General features: G+C 44.3%; 2 protein-coding genes and 1 long non-coding RNA gene across 5 annotated transcripts; all 3 read right to left on the reverse strand.

The window, feature by feature from the left end:
* Positions 1 to 989: 989 nt before the first annotated feature.
* Positions 990 to 1,632, reverse strand: LOC123058356 (uncharacterized). The gene is made up of 2 exons (XM_044481098.1): positions 1,459 to 1,632; positions 990 to 1,382 (listed from the first exon to the last, which is right to left on the reverse strand). The coding sequence occupies exons 1-2, from the start codon at positions 1,537 to 1,539 to the stop codon at positions 1,005 to 1,007; spliced, it is 459 nt and encodes a 152-aa protein (XP_044337033.1). The 5' UTR covers positions 1,540 to 1,632; the 3' UTR covers positions 990 to 1,004.
* A 1,361-nt stretch (positions 1,633 to 2,993) lies between these two features.
* LOC123061397 (uncharacterized) lies at positions 2,994 to 6,114 on the reverse strand. 3 transcript variants are annotated; one of them, XR_006428989.1, is made up of 7 exons: positions 5,887 to 6,114; positions 5,536 to 5,753; positions 5,257 to 5,307; positions 4,820 to 5,098; positions 4,267 to 4,725; positions 3,976 to 4,199; positions 2,994 to 3,899 (listed from the first exon to the last, which is right to left on the reverse strand). It is a non-coding gene; the product is annotated as an uncharacterized lncRNA (long non-coding RNA). The 3 variants fall into 3 exon arrangements; XR_006428990.1 differs by having other exon boundaries at positions 4,820 to 5,466; XR_006428988.1 differs by having other exon boundaries at positions 4,820 to 5,753.
* A 15,456-nt stretch (positions 6,115 to 21,570) lies between these two features.
* Positions 21,571 to 22,543, reverse strand: LOC123061398 (uncharacterized). Its single transcript, XM_044484483.1, has 2 exons — positions 22,209 to 22,543; positions 21,571 to 22,094 (listed from the first exon to the last, which is right to left on the reverse strand). Exons 1-2 carry the CDS (start codon positions 22,480 to 22,482, stop codon positions 21,781 to 21,783), a joined length of 588 nt encoding a protein of 195 aa, XP_044340418.1. The 5' UTR covers positions 22,483 to 22,543; the 3' UTR covers positions 21,571 to 21,780.
* Between the last annotated feature and the right edge of the window lie 458 nt (positions 22,544 to 23,001).

Raw genomic sequence — 23,001 nt, forward strand, 5'->3', positions numbered from 1 at the left:
AAACGGACACGCTCTGACACTGACCGGACGCTTCCACATATGTTTGAGGGACATGATATGTTCATTGTAGTTGTAGATGCTCTAAGCTCGTAGGTCGCTTCTTAACGAATAGAGCCAATTACCAAATTCAGCTCGTTAAACTTAACAAGCTTAACAAACGAACTAACAGGTTTCATGAGCAACTTGTTAATTGTTAGTACATCAGAATATATATATATATATATATACAAAAATTCCATATGGGTCATACAACCATATGATCATATTATCTGAGTCATTGTTACTCCTTGGGATCTGTGTGTATGCAGGTATAAGATGGTGTATTGATGTGTTCTTGAGGTTTATTGTACAGTGCCCCTGACATTGTGCAGACCGCATTTATTGATAGACACCAGAGTGGTCTTCTACTGACCTGCCGTTTGCCATTTTTCATGGTCCGGTTGTGCTCACACCTGGACCGATTTTGACTCGTTCATGTGGAAGCCAGAATAGAGAAATTTATTGCGCTGGGGACTTCACCAGTCCAACAGCTTTGATCATTCAACCTTTGAATTCATAGGCTACAAGCTACACCAACCATCCATGCTTCAGACACAGCACCAGCCAACAAGAAGGAGCAGTTTGACATGTCAGTTTCCTATAGCACAATTAGAAAGAAAAAAACACCATAACCACAAGCTGAAACACAGCCACACGTCGGTTTTCAAACTAAAAACTTAATTAGCACACTTGACACTACCAGCTTTCAACTCACTTCATCTCCCTTGCTTGTTGTTCGCAACTATTCTTCCTATGCCCTTCACCACTGCATTTACTGCATTTGGATTTCTTCCTCGGTTGCGGAATATCCCCTCTCTCCGGTGAAGTTGTTCTTTTGTGGCACTGGGATTTGCAAATGCTGCAAAACCTACTTCTCTTGGTCATCCCGTCGTACGACGCCTTGTCTCAGGCATTGCTGATCTGCCAGCGCTTCCGTTCTTGCTTGGTGCCACTAATCCAAAACTTCATGCTGCATGACATTTTGTCGTCTTCACATATACTTCTCCCAGCTCGCTCCCCGTCGGTATCTGCCACATTGTTGTTATCCACAGTCTTCCAAGCCCTAGCCTGTCACGACATTTGTCAAAAGGGTCCATCACCGGCATGGCCTGGTCTAAAAGCCCCATCAGAGTTTGATATGCCTCAACACTTGCGTCTCCAAGTCGAACCAGTTCCAACGCCCTAATGTACATCCGGTTGTGCCGAAAAGTTAGGGATGTGTTGTTGATCTGGTCCAGCCAGTAGTGCTTCAAGTGATCTGGCAAAATATCTCTTGGATATTTTGTCCGCCTTTTCACTATGTGTCTCTTTGTATTTTCTTTCATCCCAATATTATCCATGACCTGCAAGTACACCTTACGTTGGTTAGCCGGCCAAAACCAATTAGTTTGCAGAGAGAATATTACATGTGGGTTGTACCTTCAGAACATGACGACAGAGCATCCCCATATGTTCAAAGAGGACATATTCTCTCTCAAAACATGCTCCGTCGTCAATCATTTTCACTAGGAATACGTCCCTGCTCCATTTTTCCTTATGGTTCGCCAATCGTATAGGATTTCAAACTGCTTGAACGTCGCACGGGTGCATTCCTTGCTGGCTTGTATCTCAATCGAGGAATTTGTCCCTAGGACTACACGTGCCTGCATAGCACAAATGTTAGATCTCAGACACGGCAATATTTTGTTGTCTCAATCAAATGACACTTACGGTTTTAGTTCTCTTCACTTCATAAGTCTCATTCGATTGGCGCTCAAACTACAACCTCATGTATTGCCTCAAAAGTGTATACATCGGAGAGCCGGGTGGCACAAGTTCATAAGCATATGGTTCACACTTTCATTCCTTTGGGTCTGTTCATATTTGCACAAAAAACACCCTTCAAACATGGCTTAGCCCACTTCTTCCTTGTCTTAAAGAGTTGCGTCATGTAGTTTAGTTGAAGTATGTCAGAAATGTAATGATTTTGGTCCGGTTTAGATGAAAATCATCCAATTTGAATGGAATTTGTCTGGTTTGTTCAAATCTGATTTGAAATAGCCCTTTGTTGTACCATTGTTCACGGACGCATCCGGACATGTCCTTAAACAAACACCGTGTTTGTTTTAGAGGTTTGCATTGGAGATGTACTAAGCACTAGTAATTACTATTGCCGCCTTTCCATTGTGTGCACGCGAGGACATCCAAAGCTCTCACTCGGGCATGGGTGGCTCGCTAAGAGCATCTACAACCAGCTTTGTCAAATCCTTCTCCAACGTCCACGAACATGTCCGATCAATGATCAGATATGAGTGAGAAGAAAAAACACAATCCAGTCGGCCCCCTCCTATCATCCCTATGCGTCCGGGTTGTCTGCGAACCTCATACTGAGAGCAAATGTAGGGAGAATATGAAGATTTGCGGACACAGCCAATCAATACTTCATGTAGTACACGGCCCACTTCGGACCACCTTTTTTCTTTCTTTTCTTTCTCTCTTCATCTCCACCAATCACAAGCAAGTGACCAGACATATAATTGAGAAAATGAGGAGTATGACTACATGGACGAACAAATAAGGACTCAAACGGACACGCTCTGACACTGACCGGACGCTTCCACAGATGTTTGAGGGACATGATATGTTCATTGTAGTTGTAGATGCTCTAAGCTCGTAGGTCGCTTCTTAACGAATAGAGCCAATTACCAAATTCAGCTCGTTAAACTTAACAAGCTTAACAAACGAACTAACCATATGATCATATTATCTGAGTCATTGTTACTCCTTGGGATCTGTGTGTATGCAGGTATAAGATGGTGTATTGATGTGTTCTTGAGGTTTATTGTACAGTGCCCCTGACATTGTGCAAACCGCATTTATTGATAGACACCAGAGTGGTCTTCTACTGACCTGGCGTTTGCCAATTTTCATGGTTCGGTTGTGCTCACACCTGGACCGATTTTGACTCGTTCATGTGGAAGCCAGAATAGAGAAATTTATTGCGCTGGGGACTTCACCAGTCCAACAGCTTTGATCATTCAACCTTTGAATTCATAGGCTACAAGCTACACCAACCATCCATGCTTCAGACACAGCACCAGCCAACAAGAAGGAGCAGTTTGACATGTCAGTTTCCTATAGCACAATTAGAAAGAAAAAAAAAACACCATAACCACAAGCTGAAACACAGCCACACGTCGGTTTTCAAACTAAAAACTTAATTAGCACACTTGACACTACCAGCTTTCAACTCACTTCATCTCCCTTGCTTGCCGTTCGTAAGTATTCTTCCTATGCCCTTCACCACTGCATTTACTGCATTTGGATTTCTTCCTCGGTTGCGGAATATCCCCTCTCTCCGGTGAAGTTGTTCTTTTGTGGCACTGGGATTTGCAAATGCTGCAAAACCTACTTCTCTTGGTCATCCCGTCATATGACGCCTTGTCTCAGGCATTGCTGATCTGCCAGCGTTTCCGTTCTTGCTTGGTGCCACTAATCCAAAACTTCATGCTGCATGACATTCTGTCGTCTTCACACACTTCTCCCAGCTCACTCCCCGTCGGTATCTGCCACATTGTTGTTATCCACGGTCTTCCAAGCCCTAGCCTGTCACGACATTTGTCAAAAGGGTCCATCACCGGCATGGCCTGGTCTAAAAGCCCCATCAGAGTTTGATATGCCTCAACACTTGCGTCTCCAAGTCGAACCAGTTCCAACGCCCTAATGTACATCCGGTTGTGCCGAAAAGTTAGGGATGTGTTGTTGATCTGGTCCAGCCGGTAGTGCTTCAAGTGATCTGGCAAAATATCTCTTGGATATTTTGTCCGCCTTTTCACTATGTGTCTCTTTGTATTTTCTTTCATCCCAATATTATCCATGACCTGCAAGTACACCTTACGTTGGTTAGCCGGCCAAAACCAACTAGTTTGCAGAGAGAATATTACATGTGGGTTGTACCTTCAGAACATGACGACAGAGCATCCCCATATGTTCAAAGAGGACATATTCTCTCTCAAAACATGCTCCGTCGTCAATCATTTTCACTAGGAATACGTCCCTGCTCCATTTTTCCTTATGGTTCGCCAATCGTATAGGATTTCAAACTGCTTGAACGTTGCACGGGTGCATTCCTTGTTGGCTTGTATCTCAATCGAGGAATTTGTCCCTAGGACTACACGTGCCTGCATAGCACAAATGTTAGATCTCAGACACGGCAATATTTTGTTGTCTCAATCAAATGACACTTACGATTTTAGTTCTCTTCACTTCATAAGTCTCATTCGATTGGCGCTCAAACTGCAACCTCATGTACTGCCTCAAAAGTGTATACATCGGAGAGCCGGGTGGCACAAGTTCATAAGCATATGGTTCACACTTTCACTCCTTTGGGTCTGTTCATCTTTGCACAGAAAACACCCTTCAAACATGGCTTAGCCCACTTCTCCCTTGTCTCAAAGAGTTGCGTCATGTATGTGTGTGTCCTCAGGTTGTACTACTTCTCTAGTAGGTGAGCCCACGCTTTCTCAAACTCGTCCACTATTAGCATGTGGTTAACCACTCTATGAACCTCTTGCCTAAATTCATTTCTCTTCCCGTACACAGCCCCCAAACTTTCTTTAGACTTCTTCAAGACGTGCCACTTACACCATCGATGCACTGTATCCGGTAGTGTGCTTCTTATTTCAACCTCCATAGCTCTGCACTGATCTGCAATTTATTTTCAGAAAACAGGGAAACATGAGATCATTACTAGCTCGAGGTTAGAACAGAATCGGAAACATTAACCGTCCACACCACATACCTTTCGATATGGTCTTTCGGTGCCACACCTCCCATCATCCTGACAAATTCCATGAAAACCCATTCGAAGCTGTGGTGCCTAACTCTAGCTTAATAACCTCATCTTCGTCTCGCTCCGCAAAGCCCCTTATTGATTTTTCGAGGGCTCCAATCCTACCTGGGCGGCATTCTTTCGGCATGAAAGATAACGCACCCATAGATTCAGACACAAATTTGGACCCAAACACTTTTGATTGTCTCACATTTTTTTGTTCCAACAAACTTTATCCAGTAATCTCCTCTAGTAAATGCAAAACAAAAAAGTTGAATGGTCAGACTGACCGCACCATGATGAACCTAGGTGGCAGAAGGCAACCAAACCACCAGCAACCTCCTCCACGCCGGCAACGCAGCCGGGCATGGAGAACGATAAAGCACCCCTAACTGAAATCTTTTTACCTGTGTGGCAGTTAAAAGAACACGCAACCGCAGGTCCACATCGATCCAATTCTGTTTAATAGAGAAGCAATCCACGGTCACACTCTTCAATTGGTCAAATAATCAACCTTTTTTACGCAGTGACGAATTTATTCTCTTCTGGTAATACACACACAGAGGACCCCTGATTTTACTAATTCAGGCATACTAATTTACAAACATGGAGACTACCTGAAAGAGGACAGCAGGTAAAATGCTCTGCGAGGGGTAAAAATTCAGAGATTGATCCACGTACTCTACCTCTTAATTCAGCCGGGCGACCGCATATCCCGGTTGACGGTCGACTCCCAGACTCCGTTGGACCATATCCCTTGCTCCCGTCGTCGTCGGGCTCCGCGCCGTTGTTGTGCGCGGTCACAGATGAATCCCGTAGCACATCCCCGTCTCTTCTCCCAATCTCGCTCCCCTTATCTTGACAGGGATCTGCGGGCCGCGGTGCCCCCTGGAAGATTGGCAACCTGCATGCACAGAGAAAAAACACGGCACCGCCGGTGAGGAGCACGGCGGTGCGCTGCGGCCGACAGAAAGACAGGGGTATCGGCAGACCCCCGAGGGGGTAGGGGGTAGGATGGGAGGCGTTGGGGTACTAACCACATCCGTAGGGAAATCGTCGATCCTGCAGGCCTCCATCGCCGCCGACGCCGCGACCGGTTCCCGGAGCAATCCACCACTCTCTCAGGCTTCAGCTAATCTCTAGCAGTAATAAACGCAAAAATTCTGGACCAAGGTCTAAGTACGATGTTACAAAAGGACCAGCGGTCCAACTCAAGAGCGCAACGCCGTTTCGTGGGGTGTGGGCCTGCCACGCCTCATCCAGCGGTAGTACATACGGTGTATTATACGCGGCGTATTGTTCCGACCCTGACATAAGCCATTTTCCACGGCTCGCGCACGTCTCATTGAATGTGCTGCTACCTACTGATCCATTCCATTGGATGGTCCAGATAATAATACCATATGTAGGTATGACCCATATCTCCGCGCGCGCTCTATATATATATATATATATATATATCATCCAGGATACAGAATAAATTATTTTCATCCGAGATAATTTTATGTTCGTTTCCTAAATAAACTATGTTTAAAATATAAATAGTTACATGCATATTGATTCAATATGTAAAATTTGATATAAAAAATTAAAAATATAGGTTATAAACCAGAAAATTCACATTTTATGTATGTTTTACACTATGTTTTTACAATTGTAATTTTATGTAACATAAAATATTTTTTACGGCAAGTACATATTTTCTTATATTTTTTATGTATGAAGTAAGACAAAATTTACGAAACATATAAATACGGTGTATTGATGTCAAAAGAAAGAGAAGGTGAAGAATAACTATTCATCATTCAGGGTGACAAATAGCGTGACCCTATATATATATGAAAGTATTTTCTTGGTATCTCAATTCATCTAGTCAATCTTATCAACCCATCACAACCGATAGGTGGCAACAAACTAGCGCATCTTCTCCTGTGGTCATCATCTTTCTTCATAAAAATTACATCCATACTCTTGTCTTGTAGGCTCTAACACATCATAAAACGAGCGCTCGCGTGCTCAGGAGTTTAACGAGCTTTAAACTAATAGAACTGAACATAATTGTTTGCTCGTTAAGTTTAACGGCTCGAGTCATAATGAGCACGAACTTAATGAACAGTCAAGAAGCGTGTTATCCACCCCTAAGGCTAGTCATAGTGGGGAGTAACTTAGACTAGTGTCATATGCATGACACTCGTCTAAGTTACTACTTTCATAATGCAAAGTAACATGATAGTAGTGTCATAGATGGCTTCATTTATTAGCTTGTAGACTCATATTGTCTTGAAAAGCGCTATGTTACAGTAACATATTATGTTACCACCTCACATTAAATACTTGCCATATAAGCAAAAATTTCTTGAAGTGCACTATGTTACTAATTAAGTTACTCCCACTATGACTAGCCTAACTCTTGCCAACAAATCTTCCAATCGCACAAAGTCACGAGAAAGGGAATGCACGCATCACAACGTGCCCACGGGTGCTGTTCCTGGAGTCTTGCATATTTGAAATCAAAGAAAAATCTCCCTAATAGTGGTAGTGTGCTACTGACTAAAAGTGTGTTTAATTATGTAGGAGCATTCTTTTGAAAGAAGAAGCATGGTTAATCATGGCGCAAGAGCCAGCACGGGCGCATGTGCAGCGTTCGTTCGGTTCGGTTCTGCGGGTTATTGTAACATTGTTTGCTCTGACTTCATGTACACGCACCCGCGTAATTACTGGGTTCGTGCTGCGCGCGCATTTCCTCTCGTTTCTTCTCACTTGTATATACGGTTTGGTCAGCTTTTCGATCCGGTACAAGTGTGTTTTTTTTTTTACATGTGCATATGCTAAAACTATAATTACGGGCATAGTCAATCCGGCCACTGGATCCTTGGGAGTAATACAATAACCATGTCACATTGTCACATGTGACGTCAATCCATGCGGTCTTCATATACTACTGCGAATAACTATATGCCTTGTGCGTGGTTGCAGAACATTTAATAAAAATTAATTGCTAAATATACATATGCAACACAACAAATTTAGCAAATGTACATTTTTTATAATTCAAAGAAATTCTATTAATATTAACTATTGGCAATTAAATGAACTTCCTGCAAAAGAAGACAAATAAATGATTTTTTGATCAAATAGCCAATTTCATTCCTCTCGAGGCAAGGTTACATTTGTGTTGAATGCACGAAGACAAAAAGGTAGGGATAAAGTTTGTCCACATACATAGAGGACTAGAGGCTATAACACTCTTGGTTGTAAGATAAGCAGTCACATTTGTATCCCGTTTAACATAGGATAAATCAAAAGAAAGATTTTTTTTTTGCTTAGTTCTTCAATACGCAACAGAATGGGCAGAATGCTCGACATGTGCTCAGTCTGGACTTCCACGGTGCCACTAAGGACTTGTAGTCCAACTCCACCATGATATGTCTCAATCTCCAATTGTGAACAACGTGGGCACTATCCCTGCAGGCAAGAGCTTCAGCAACCAAGGCATTCGGCAGAGCAGAGTACCATTCAGACCTAGCGGCAAGAAGCGAACCATCAACATCTCTGACCACCACCCCGGAGGACCCATTAAAATTACCAGCATTAAAGGCTACATCCACATTTACTTTGATGATATCAGTAGGAGGATCGTTCCATGAGACCACTTCCCTGCGGTTAGCTGGCAACACAGAGGGAGAGGTTGGCTGAGAAAGATCAAAGGCCAAATCGCTTGCCCAACGACAAGCAAGCGGAATGTGCCATATAGGTTCATCATGTCTCCTACCATTGCGAGCGCTCCAGACTGCCCACATACTACACATGATATTGAGAAGGATGGAAGAGCTGCAAATACCAGGGTGCAGAAGATCCTTAACCCAGGTGTGAGGATGGAAGACAAGAAGTTTTATGCCCCAACTACTCTTCATATGGTGACAACAAGCTTTTTGCGTACGTGCACTGTATCATGGACTGAAAGAAACTTTCTTCTGGGTTGCCACAATCAACACAGAACTTGGGAACTTCAATATGCCTTCGCGCCAAGTAAGAGTTAACGGGCATAAACTCATGGATAACCCTCCATCAAAAACAGCGCACCCTGGGAGGAGGACCTGGGTACTCCACAACTTCTTCCAAATCAGGTCATTGTCAGCGTCAGAGTATGTGGCCAGATTAGAGATCATGCGAGACTCATTAATCGATGAGCGGTAGGCTGATCTAACTGAACAAATCCCATGTTTTTCGGGAGACCACGCCCAGAAATCTTTAGAGAGCTTTCCCGAGGGAATACAACTCGGAACGCATGTCATGACCACAAAATTTTTGCTCGAGAGAGTTCAAATTCTAATTACCATCTGGGCTAATGAGCTTAGACACCACAAAGGCAGTAGCTTCAGGTTTTTTGAAAAGAGGTTTGTTACCCGGAGCTTCAGGAATCCGCCAAATGTTGGTTGAGACACCATCCCCGATCCTTCTGATCAACCCCATCTCAAGAGCAGTCCTTCCCTTCAAAATAGCACCCAAGGTGTGAGGACAGTTCCTCTTCTTCCTAGCCGACAAAAAGTCAGAGTCATGGAAGTACTTTCCTTTCAACACTTGAGCGCATAGAGAGTTTAGGTTTGTGAGGAGTCTCCATCCTTGTTTACCAAGCATAGCTAGATTGAATTGACGCAAATCCTGAAAACCCATGAACCTCCAAGTTCTGCCAACACCCACGATGGAAGCAACCCAGGCATCAATATGTGACTTCTTGCAAGACTTATGCCACACAATCACATCACTAGTCTAGCAAAGCACTAGGACACTCAAGCCAGTGCAGTCAACACCAGAAGCTTTAAGAAAACCCAACTGATTCCCCAAAGCTTTGGACTTCTTCGCAAGCATTTGGGTATCCGACAAGAAGACAACCTCTAGGTGGAACATTTCAACAAGATTGCAGAGTTCTTGAACTGCCTCAGGCTTCCCACAACCTCGTTATTCCAGACTAAGGATATTCATTGCGCTCGGCAGGGCTGCGCCACACTAGCAGCCTCCACCGATATCGAGTTAAAACTGAATCCCTCCATTTTATGCTTCTTGATAGTTTCATTTGCAGAACCCTTTCCATCACTGGGTTGCACGCCCAACAGCCCCCTCAACTGTCATAACAACTGGGACATAAGTCATTTGTCCATTCTAGCATCAATATCTTCTCTGCAACCACTCCGCCTTGCGAGGTTTATCACTCAAAATTTTCGTGTTTTTCCTTTTCCTAGAAGTGTTAGCCTTCACCAAGCTTTTATCTGGGAAAAGTTCACGGCTGATTGGTCCCTCGACCCCATGGCTTGGGTACCCCTTATCTTTACGATTTTTCAAAGGGCTTGATACTTCACCATCAGAAGGTTTCTTTTCCATAGCAGGTTCTCGTTGTGACCCAACTCCAGCAGAAGAGATGCCTCGAGGACCAGACCTCTGGTGTGTCCCCCTGGAAGAGCTTGCAACTCCTCCACTACTAGCAGCTTGGTAAATACTCAAAGGTATTTTTACATTTTTCTTCATGGGCCCGAAGAATGCGTGCTAGCAAAGCTTGTTGAGCACGCGCCGTGGGGCTGAAAAACCGAGCGCCGACCCTACCTCTCATCGTTCTAGCATATCGGAGCCATTGGATCGATCTGCGGTGGTGGATAAATGGGGGTTTTCTTGACCTCTCAGGCTATCAGGGGTTTTCTAGAGCTACCGCCCACTGGCCTATAAGGCTCGAAGATGCGCGGGAAGAGAGGCACCGACACTCACATTGTACCATTGTGGCGGCGACGCGTGAGAGTCGGTGAAAAATTAGCGGGACGGATGCGCGCCGACAAGCGTTCCACCAGGAACAAAACTAGTCCAATCCATTTTATGTCTGCCTTGCCACAGGGGCAATTAATTTGACAAGACACGTGGACTGTTGGGGAACGTAGTAATTTCAAAAAATTTCCTACACACACGCAAGATCATGATGATGCATAGCAACGAGGGGAGAGTGTGATCTACATACCTTGTAGATCGACAATGGAAGCGTTTGGTTGATGTAGTCGTACGTCTTCATGGCCCGACCGATCAAGCACCGAAACTACGACACCTCCGAGTTTTAGCACACGTTCAGCTCGATGACGATCCCCGGACTTCGATCCAGCAAAGTGTCGGGGAAGAGTTCCGTCAGCACGACAGCGTGGTGACGATCTTGATGTACTACTGTCGCAGGGCTTCGCCTAAGCACCGCTACAATATTATCGAGGACTATGGTGGCTGGGGGAGCCGCACACGGCTAAGAATAAGATCACGTGGATCAACTTGTCTCTCTCTGGGGTGCCCCTGCCTCCGTATATAAAGGACCAAGAGGGGGAGGCCGGCCGGCCACATAGGGCGCGCCAGGAGGAGTCCTACTCCCTCCGGGAGTAGGACTTCTCCCCCAATCCTAGTTGGAATAGGACTCGCGAGGTGGGAAAAGAGAGAGAGAGAAGGAAGGGGGCGTCGGCCCCCTCTCTCCTTGTCCTATTCGGACTAGGGGGAGGGGCGCGCGGCCCAGCCCTGGCCGCCTCTCCTCTTCTTCCACTAAGGCCCATTAAGGCCCATGTACCTCCCGGGGGGTTCCGGTAACCTCCCGGTACTCCGGTAAAATCCCGATTTCACCCGGAACACTTCCGATATCCAAACATAGGCTTCCAATATGTCAATCTTTATGTCTCGACCATTTCGAGACTCCTCGTCATGTCCGTGATCACATCCGGGACTCCGAACAAACTTCAGTACATCAAAATGCATAAACTCATAATATAACTGTCATCGTAACCTTAAGCGTGGGGACCCTACGGGTTCGAGAACAATGTAGACATGACCGAGACATGTCTCCGGTCAATAACCAATAGCGGGACCTGGATGCCCATATTGGCTCCTACATATTCTACGAAGATATTTATCGGTCAGACCGCATAACAACATACATTGTTCCCTTTGTCATCGGTATGTTACTTGCTCGAGATTCGATCGTCGGTATTCCAATACCTAGTTCAATCTCGTTACCGGCAAGTCTCTTTACTCGTTCTGTAATACATCATCCCGCAACTAACTCATTAGTCGCAATGCTTGCAAGGCTTAAGTGATGTGCATTACCGAGAGGGCCCAGAGATACCTCTCCAACAATCGGAGTGACAAATCCTAATCTCAAAATACGCCAACCCAACATGTACCTTTGGAGACACCTGTATAGCTCCTTTATAATCAGCCAGTTATGTTGTGACGTTTGGTAGCACACAAAGTGTTCCTCCGGCAAACGGGAGTTGCATAATCTCATAGTCATAGGAACATGTATAAGTCATGAAGAAAGCAATAGCAACATACTAAACGATCGGGTGCTAAGCTAATGGAATGGGTCATGTCAATCAGATCATTCACTTAATGATGTGATCCCGTTAATCAAATAACAACTCATTGTTCATGGTTAGGAAACATAACCATCTTTGATTAACGAGCTAGTCAAGTAGAGGCATACTAGTGACACTTTGTTTGTCTATGTATTCACACATGTATTATGTTTCCGGTTAATACAATTCTAGCATGAATAATAAACATTTATCATGATATAAGGAAATAAATAATAACTTTATTATTGCCTCTAGAGCATATTTCCTTCAGTCTCCCACTTGCACTAGAGTCACTAATCTAGATTACACAGTAATGATTCTAACACCCATGGAGCCTTGGTGCTGATCATGTTTTGCTCGTGGAAGAGGCTTAGTCAACGGGTCTGCTACATTCAGATCCGTATGTATCTTGCAAATCTCTATGTCTCCCACCTGGACTAGATCCCGGATGGAATTGAAGCGTCTCTTGATGTGCTTGGTTCTCTTGTGAAATCTGGATTCCTTTGCCAAGGCAATTGTACCAGTATTGTCACAAAAGATCTTCATTGGACCCGATGCACTAGGTATGACACCTAGATCGGATATGAACTCCTTCATCCAGACTCCTTCATTTGCTGCTTCCGAAGCAGCTATGTACTCCGCTTCACATGTAGATCCCGCTACAACGCTTTGTTTAGAACTGCACGAACTGACAGCTCCACCAATTAATGTAAAAACGTATCCGGTTTGTGATTTAGAATCGTCCGGATCAGTGTCAAAGCTTGCATCAACATAACCTTTTACGATGAGCTCTTTGTCACCTCCATATATGAGAAACATATCCTTCGTCCTTTTCAGGTATTTCAGGATGTTCTTGACCGCTGTCCAGTGATCCACTCCTGGATTACTTTGGTACCTCCCTGCTAGACTTATAGCAAGGCACACATCAGGTCTGGTACACAACATTGCATACATGATAGAGCCTATGGCTGAAGCATAGGGTACATCTTTCATATTCTCTCTATCTTCTGCAGTGGTCGGGCATTGAGTCTTACTCAACTTCACACCTTGTAACACAGGCAAGAACCCTTTCTTTGCTTGATCCATTTTAAACTTTTTCAAAACTTTGTCAAGGTATGTGCTTTGTGAAAGTCCAATTAAGCGTCTTGATCTATCTCTATAGATCTTAATGCCTAATATGTAAGCAGCTTCACCAAGGTCTTTCATTGAAAAACTCTTATTCAAGTATCCCTTTATGCTATCCAGAAATTCTATATCATTCCCAATTAGTAATATGTCATCTACATATAATATCAGAAATGCTATAGAGCTCCCACTCACTTTCTTGTAAATACAGGCTTCTCCAAAAGTCTGTATAAAACCAAATGATTTGATCACACTATCAAAGCGTTTATTCCAACTCCGAGAGGCTTGCACCAGTCCATAAATGGATCGCTGGAGCTTGCACACTTTGTTAGCTCCCTTTGGATCGACAAAACCTTCTGGTTGCATCATATACAACTCTTCTTCTAGAAATCCATTCAGGAATGCAGTTTTGACATCCATCTGCCAAATTTCATAATCATAAAATGCGGCAATTGCTAACATGATTCATACAGACTTAAGCATCGCTACGGGTGAGAAGGTCTCATCGTAGTCAATCCCTTGAACTTGCCGAAAACCTTTTGCGACAAGTCGAGCTTTGTAGACAGTAATATTACCGTCAGCGTCAGTCTTCTTCTTGAAGATCCATTTATTCTCAATTGCTTGCCGATCATCGGGCAAGTCAACCAAAGTCCATACTTTGTTTTCATACATGGATCCCATCTCAGATTTCATGGCCTCAAGCCATTTTGCCGAATCTGGGCTCACCATCGCTTCTTCATAGTTCATAGGTTCATCATGATCTAGTAGCATGACTTCCAGAACGGGATTACCGTACCACTCTGGCGTGGATCTTACTCTGGTTGATCTACGAGGTTCAGTAGTATCTTGTTCTGAAGTTTCATGATCATCATCATTAGCTTCCTCACTAACTGGTGTAGGTGTCACAGAAACAGTTTTCTGTGATGTACTACTTTCCAATAAGGGAGGAGGTATAGTTACCTCGTCAAGCTCTACTTTCCTCCCACTCACTTCTTTTGAGAGAAACTCCTTCTCCAGAAAGTTTCCGAATTTAGCAACAAAAGTCTTGCCTTCGGATCTGTGATAGAAGGTGTATCCAATAGTCTCCTTTGGATATCCTATGAAGACACATTTCTCCGATTTGGGTTCGAGCTTATCAGGTTGAGGCTTTTTCACATAAGCATCGCAGCCCCAAACTTTCAGAAACGACAACTTTGGTTTCTTGCCAAACCACAGTTCATAAGGCGTCGTCTCAACGGATTTTGATGGTGCCCTATTTAATGTGAATGCGGCCGTCTCTAGAGCGTATCCCCAAAACGATAGCGGTAAATCAGTAAGAGACATCATAGATCGCACCATATCTAGTAAAGTACGATTACGACGTTCGGACACACCATTACACTGTGGTGTTCCGGGTGGCGTGAGTTGCGAAACTATTCCATAATTTTTCAAATGTACACCAAACTCGTAACTCAAATATTCTCCTCCACAATCAGATCGTAGAAACTTTATTTTCTTGTTACGATGATTTTCAACTTCACTCTGAAATTCTTTGAACTTTTCAAACATTTCAGACTTATGTTTCATTAAGTAGATATACCCATATCTGCTTAAGTCATCTGTGAAGGTGAGAAAATAACGATATCCGCCACGAGCCTCAATATTCATCGGACCACATACATCTGTATGTATGATTTCCAACAAGTCTGTTGCTTTCTCCATAGTACCGGAGAACGGTGTTTTGGTCATCTTGCCCATGAGGCACGGTTCGCAAGTACCAAGTGATTCATAATTAAGTGGTTCCAAAGTCCATCAGTATGGAGTTTCTTCATGCGCTTTACACCGATATGACCTAAACGGCAGTGCCACAAATATGTTGCACTATCATTATCAACTCTGCATCTTTTGGTTTCAACATTATGAATATGTGTGTTACTACTATCGAGATTCAATAAGAATAGACCACTCTTAAAGGGTGCATGACCATAAAAGATATTACTCATATAAATAGAACAACCATTATTCTCTGATTTAAATGAATAACCGTCTCGCATCAAACAAGATCCAGATATAATGTTCTTGCTTAACGCTGGCACCAAATAACAATTATTTAGGTCTAATATTAATCCCGAAGGTAGATGTAGAGGTAGCGTGCCGACTGCGATCACATCGACTTTGGAACCGTTTCCCACGCGCATCGTCACCTTGTCCTTAGCCAATCTTCGCTTAATCCGTAGTCCCTGATTCGAGTTGCAAATATTAGCAACAGAACCAGTATCAAATACCCAGGTGCTACTGCGAGCATTAGTAAGGTACACATCAATAACATGTATATCACATATACCTTTGTTCACCTTGCCATCCTTCTTATCCGCCAAATACTTGGGGCAGTTCTGCTTCCAGTGACCAGTCTGCTTGCAGTAGAAGCACTCAGTTTCAGGCTTAAGTTCAGTTTTGGGTTTCTTCTCTTGAGTAGCAACTTGCTTGCTGTTCTTTTTGAAGTTTCCCTTCTTCTTCCCTTTGCCCTTTTTCTTGAAACTAGTGGTCTTGTTGACCATCAACACTTGATGCTCCTTCTTGATTTCTACTTCCGCAGCTTTCAGCATCGCGAAGAGCTCGGGAATAGTCTTATTCATCCCTTGCATATTATAGTTCATCACGAAGCTCTTGTAGCTTGGTGGCAGTGATTGGAGATTCTGTCAATGACGCAATCATCTGGAAGATTAACTCCCAATTGAATCAAGTGATTATTATACCCAGACATTTTGAGTATATGCTCACTAACAGAACTGTTCTTCTCCATCTTACAACTATAGAACTTATTGGAGACTTCATATCTCTCAATTCAGGCATTTGCTTGAAATATTAACTTCAACTCCTGGAACATCTCATATGCTCCATGACGTTCAAAACGTCGTTGAAGTCCCGATTCTAAGCCGTAAAGCATGGCACACTGAACTATTGAGTAGTCATCAGCTTTGCTCTGCCAGACATTCACAATATCCGGCGTTGCTCCTGCAGCAAGCCTGGCACCCAGCGGTGCTTCCAGGACGTAAGTCTTCTGTGCAGCAATGAGGATAATCCTCAAGTTACGGACCCAGTCCGTGTAATTGCTACCATCATCTTTCAACTTTGCTTTCTCAAGGAACGCATTAAAATTCAACGGAACAACAACACGAGCCATCTTCTACAATCAAGCATAAACAAGCAAGATACTTATCAGGTACTAAGTTTCATGATAAATTTAAGTTCAGTTAATTTACTTAAAGAACTCCCACTTAGATAGACATCCCTCTAATCCTCTAAGTGATTACGTGATCCAAATCAACTAAACCATGTCCGATCATCACGTGAGATGGAGTAGTTTCATTGGTGAACATCACTATGTTGATCATATCTACTATATGATTCACGCTCGACCTTTCGGTCTCCGTGTTCCGAGGCCATATCTGTATATGCTTGGCTCGTCAAGTTTAACCTGAGTATTCCGCGTGTGCAACTGTTTTGCACCCGTTGTATTTGAACGTAGAGCCTATCACACCCGATCATCACGTGGTGTCTCAGCACGAAGAACTTTTGCAACGGTGCATACTCAGGGAGAACACTTCTTGATAATTAGTGAGAGATCATCTTATAATGCTACCGTCAATCAAAGCAAGATAAGATGCATAAAAGATAAACATCACATGCAATCAATATAAGTGATATGATATGGCCATCATCATCTTGTGCTTGTGATCTCCATCTCCGAAGCACCATCGTGATCACCATCGTCACTGGCGTGACACCTTGATCTCCATCGTAGCATTGTTGTCGTCTCACCAAGCTTGTGCTTCCATGACTATCGCTACCGCTTAGTGATAAAGTAAAGCATTACATCGCGATTGCATTGCATACAATAAAGCGACAACCATATGGCTCCTGCCAGTTGCCGATAACTCGGTTACAAAACATGATCATCTCATACAATAAAATTCAGCATCATGTCTTGACCATATCACATCACAACATACCCTGCAAAAACAAGTTAGACGACCTCTACTTTCTTGTTGCAAGTTTTACATGGCTGCTACGGGCTTAAGCAAGAACTAATCTTACCTACGCATCAAAACCACAACGATAGTTTGTCAAGTTGGTGCTGATTTAACCTTCGCAAGGACCGGGCGTAGCCACACTTGGTTCAACTAAAGTTGGAGAAACTGTCACCCGCAAGCCACCTCTGTGCAAAGCACGTCGGGAGAACCGGTCTTGCATAAGCGTACGCGTAATGTCGGTCTGGGCCGCTTCGTCCAACAATACCGCCGAACCAAAGTATGACATGCTGGTAAGCAGTATGACTTATATCGCCCACAACTCACTTGTGTTCTACTCGTGCATATAACATCAACATATAAAACCTAGGCTCGGATGCCACTGTTGGGGAACGTAGTAATTTCAAAAAAATTCCTACGCACACGCAAGATCATGATGATGCATAGCAACGAGGGGAGAGTGTGATCTACACACCTTGTAGATCGACAACGGAAGCGTTTGGTTGATGTAGTTGTACGTCTTCACGGCCCGACCGATCAAGCACCGAAACTATGGCACCTCCGAGTTTTAGCACACGTTCAGCTTGATGACGATCCCCGGACTTCGATCCAGCAAAGTGTCAGGGAAGAGTTCCGTCAGCACGACGGCGTGGTGACGATCTTGATGTACTACTGTCGCAGGGCTTCGCCTAAGCACCGCTACAATATTATCGAGGACTATGGTGGCTGGGGGCGCCGCACATGGCTAAGAATAAGATCACGTGGATCAACTTGTCTCCTCTGGGGTGCCCCTGCCTCCGTATATAAAGGACCAAGAGGGGGAGGCCGGCCGGCCACATAGGGCGCGCCAGGAGGAGTCCTACTGCCTCCGGGAGTAGGACTTCTCCCCCAATCCTAGTTGGAATAGGACTCACGAGGTGGGAAAAGAGAGAGAGAGAAGGAAGGGGGCGCCGACCCCCTCTCTCCTTGTCCTATTCGAACTAGGGGGGAGGGGCGCGCGGCCCAGCCCTGGCCGCCTCTCCTCTTCTTCCACTAAGGCCCATTAAGGCCCATGTACCTTCCGGGGGGTTCCGGTAACCTCCCGGTACTCCGGTAAAATCCCGATTTCACCCGGAACACTTCCGATATCCAAACATAGGCTTTCAATATATCAATCTTTATGTCTCGACCATTTCGAGACTCCTCATCATGTCCGTGATCACATCCGGGACTCCGAACAAACTTCGGTACATCAAAATGCATAAACTCATAATATAACTGTCGTCGTAACCTTAAGCGTGCGGACCGTACGGGTTCGAGAACAATGTAGACATGACCAAGACATGTCTCCGGTCAATAACCAATAGCGGGACCTGGATGCCCATATTGGCTCCTACATATTCTACGAAGATCTTTATCGGTCAGACCGCATAACAACATACGTTGTTCCCTTTGTCATCGGTATGTTACTTGCCCGAGATTCGATCGTCGGTATTCCAATACCTAGTTCAATCTCGTTACCGGCAAGTCTCTTTACTCGTTCTGTAATACATCATCCTGCAACTAACTCATTAGTCGCAATGCTTGCAAGGCTTAAGTGATGTGCATTACCGAGAGGGCCCAGAGATACCTCTCCGACAATCGGAGTTACAAATCCTAATCTTGAAATACGCCAACCCAACATGTACCTTTGGAGACACCTGTAGAGCTCCTTTATAATCACCCAGTTATGTTGTGACGTTTGGTAGCACACAAAGTGTTCCTCCGGCAAACGGGAGTTGCATAATCTCATAGTCATAGGAACATGTATAAGTCATGAAGAAAGCAATAGCAACATACTAAACGATCGGGTGCTAAACTAATGGAATGGGTCATGTCAATCAGATCATTCACTTAATGATGTGATCCTGTTAATCAAATAACAACTCATTGTTCATGGTTAGGAAACATAACCATCTTTGATTAACGAGTTAGTCAAGTAGAGGCATACTAGTGACACTTTGTTTGTCTATGTATTCACACATGTATTATGTTTCCGGTTAATACAATTCTAGCATGAATAATAAACATTTATCATGATATAAGGAAATAAATAATAACTTTATTATTGCCTCTAGGGCATATTTCCTTCATGGACTGCCACTAGTTCTTATCCATCTACTAATGTGCAGTTTTGCAACAACGCACACGAACTATTTGGTATTGCTAGAACATAATTTGCATAGAGTTCTAGCAAAAGAACCATGCGTGATGACTGAAATCAACGCAAACAGTTTGATTCTTTAAAGCGTTTGCAATGCATCGTCCACGGGTCCTACAATTGAACCATGTCTGATGAGGAAATCATTACACACATTTAGTTTACACGGACCGTGTCCAACGAATCGCAATCAAGTTTTTACAAATAAGCGTGTGTGATGATTCCAGCTTCGCACACGTTCGCTTTTTCGACACACAATTATATTTTTATATCTGTGTGTGATGTGTTCATCACACACGTTTTTTTCCTCATCATGTGCGAAGGTCTTAATAGCACGGACGTGTACTAGTGAATAGTAATAGTAGAAACTAGAAAGCTAGAAACATGAGCATCTTTCTTGTAATATATATAGATACCAACAAGAATACCTTTCTTGTAATATATATAGACATGATGAGGAGCATCTTGTAATATATATATAGACAATTAGACATGAATAGGAGCATATTTATTGTAACATATATAGATATGAGCAGGAGCATCTTTCTTGTAACATAAATAGACATGAACATCTTTCTTGTAACATATATTGCGAATGATAACAGTAGAAAGTTAGAAACAAGAACATGAGCATCTTTCTTGTACTACAATAATTGAGTGATGATCAAGACAACTTCTTGTAACTCACTCACGAACGTTTAAGTAGAGGATGGAGCCGCGCAAGATGGCGCAGATGGCTTGCAAATAGACTTCCTATTGCTAGCTTGGAGTGCCTTCAACTTGGATGAATTTGTACTACCAACTCTTCAATTAGTTTTGAAAAAAATGAAATAAACATGTAATAAGCATACAAAGTTAGAAATAAAGGAAATTACATAGAAGACAATCACAACATGTTACCCTTTTCTAACATTAACAATTCCTCCATATCTTCTTCAATGTTGATAGTAGTAGAACCCCTTAGCCAATCTTGGGTACAAACAAGAGCTTGGACCATGAATGAGGTAAGTGAGATTCTAAAATCATTTAGGATACATCTACTTGTGCTAAATCTCAACTCCGATGCAACCGTTGATGCTGGGAAATATAACACATCACGACCATCCTAACCAATATTGGGAATCTAGCAGCATACGCCTTCCACCATTTTAGAGTGTCAAAGTCATCATTATTTGCTTCATTCTCTTCATGTAGGTATTCTCAAGTTCAGATTTCCTCATGCTAATTTCACCACCAACAACAACTCCCAGCTTTTTATTTATCCGAGGCACCAATTTCCTTCCTGCCCTTTTATGAGTTGGTTCGGATTATGGAGCACCCACATGCTAACTTGCATCAATTGGTGCATACATAGCTTTGTACTCTGCAACCAAAGCATGCACACAGGTTTTCACCTTCTCCCAAACTTTGTCTCCATTTAACTCGGCATACATTCTTTCAATGGCTAGTTTTATGTAATTTGATAGCTTGAATCTTGGATCAAGAACAGCTGCAGCAAATACAAACATGTTCACATTCTTCTCTTCCTTTTTTCTTTGCTTTCCCATTCCCCTTGTCATTCTCATTCACCACCTTCGCATGCCAAGGCCCCCAATACTTATCATGCTTATCTTGCATTTTCTTGGCCATGTATTTCGCAAAATATCATCACTGTCAGCCCACACTTCCAACACAACATTAACTTCAGCAAAATATCACATGGAGTGTGACGGAAACACTAAGAGTGAGCTCATAAAAATGTCCAAGAAATTCAGCCATTTTCTTAGCATTGTCCTAATCACTATCAAGAGAGTACCAAGAGCTTTCTAACTGTTTAAATCCAACGTATAGAAGTGGGTCTTCCTCCTCATACCCTACAAACATTTTTTCATAGTTGACCGCGGTTTTCAACATTAGATATGTGAAATTTCATCTAGTGCATATATCCTAACTCAAGAATACAGCCTTGTCCACCTTTTCTAACTCAGCAAATTCTTTTAAATTTTATAATTCTAGATGGCCCACTGGCACTGAATGGGACCAGATTTAATCTCCGTTAGCTGAGTTTAACAAACCCGTACACTATATTGATACGGAGAACATCCCGTTACAAGTAGCCTAAGACACTTCATTCAGCAGTGTTTATAAATAATACGTGTACACCCATTAGCACGCGGCCATGCGCTAATCCCTCCGCACCTGGTGATCGCGCTTACATATCGATTGGTCGGCCAATGCTGACTGTCACGGCCGTACGCTGAGGTGTTCTTGTCACGCAGACGCCGGAGGAGCAGCGTGGATCTCCGATAACGGTGTACGTGGCCCCATCGCCTGATGTTCCGGCGCCTCTGACGACGCACGGACCGCATCATCTGGGTCCGGCTCGGATGAAGGAAGGGCGTCATCTGGGTCCGGCTCGGATGAAGGAAAGGCGTCATCTGGGTCCGGCTCGGATGAAGGAAGGTCGGCGACCACCGGGCCTGACGTGGTGGGCATGCCGGCGCCGGCGCGGAGAGGCCTCGGCAGAGTCTTGGTCTTGCAGCCGTCGTAGCACTGCCCGAAGCAGGCCCCAGTGGCCTCGCGGTCTGCAAAAAGAATTTACCACCACATCGTCGTTGTCGGCTCATCATACGTGACGTGAGTGCAGTGGTTGCGCATTACTAATTCATGGCGCGCATGAACTGTGCCAATCTGATTACCTGGATCCAGACGGTGGCAGGAAGTCCTGGCGCAGGAGAGCTGGCATCCCATGTCGCCGGAGGCGGCAGCCGCCGCCAAGGGCCGCTGGGGCGCGCCCGCGTAGCAGGTCTTGTCGCAGGCGTAGTTGCAGTAGTCGATCATGTTCTTGTCCTTGGCGATGCAGTCCTTGAAGCAGTAATCGAAGCAGTCGGCGTCCGCCGCGCCGGCCAGGAGGAGCGGCGCCACCACCACCACCAGCACCGCGCTAAGAGCACACGCTCGCCCGGCCGCCATTGCTACACTCTGGTCTCTGGAGTAGCGTGATCAAACGCGCGCGCGGGCGGTGGTCTTATAGAGAGGGTCGATCGTCACGCCAGACTCATGAGTGTCTACGGGAGAGATGAATGCGTGTACGCAGGGCGATGTCTAGTTCTTGCAACAGCAGTGCGGTTGCTGTTTCTAGCTGTGGCCGTTGCATTGTACGTATATATCGGGCAGGAGCGCGCGCACAAGGGAAACGGATACGCGCCGGCAGCAGTTGTGCAGGGGCGGAAGGCGTGAGCGGTGCCGTTCAAATCAAGTGCGTCTAAACGTTAGGATTCTTCCCGGTGAAGACTCTCTCTCTCTCTCTCTCTCTCTCTCTCTCTCTCTCTCTCTCTCTCTCTCTCTCTCTCTCTCTCTCTCTCTCTCTCTCTCTCTCTCTCTCTCTCTCTCTCTCTCTCTCTCTCTCTCTCTCTCTCGTCTCGAACAGGACCGTTGCGTTGGAGCGTTGAGTTTTTAAAAACGGATTTGCTAACATACCGTAGGATAAAA

The sequence above is a fragment of the Triticum aestivum genome, chromosome 3A (assembly GCF_018294505.1).
Source record: "Triticum aestivum cultivar Chinese Spring chromosome 3A, IWGSC CS RefSeq v2.1, whole genome shotgun sequence".
Classification (NCBI taxonomy): domain Eukaryota; kingdom Viridiplantae; phylum Streptophyta; class Magnoliopsida; order Poales; family Poaceae; genus Triticum; species Triticum aestivum.

Bases quoted from the DNA above. Each gene is read 5' to 3' on its own strand.
- LOC123058356 (XM_044481098.1), bottom strand. From the start codon at position 1,539: ATGATTGACGACGGAGCATGTTTTGAGAGAGAATATGTCCTCTTTGAA. The intron at 1,383-1,458 runs GTACAACCCACA...GTGTACTTGCAG, and splicing joins TCTGTCGTCATGTTCTGAAG to GTCATGGATAATATTGGGAT.
- LOC123061398 (XM_044484483.1), bottom strand. From the start codon at position 22,482: ATGGCGGCCGGGCGAGCGTGTGCTCTTAGCGCGGTGCTGGTGGTGGTG. The intron at 22,095-22,208 runs GTAATCAGATTG...TTCTTTTTGCAG, and splicing joins CTGCCACCGTCTGGATCCAG to ACCGCGAGGCCACTGGGGCC.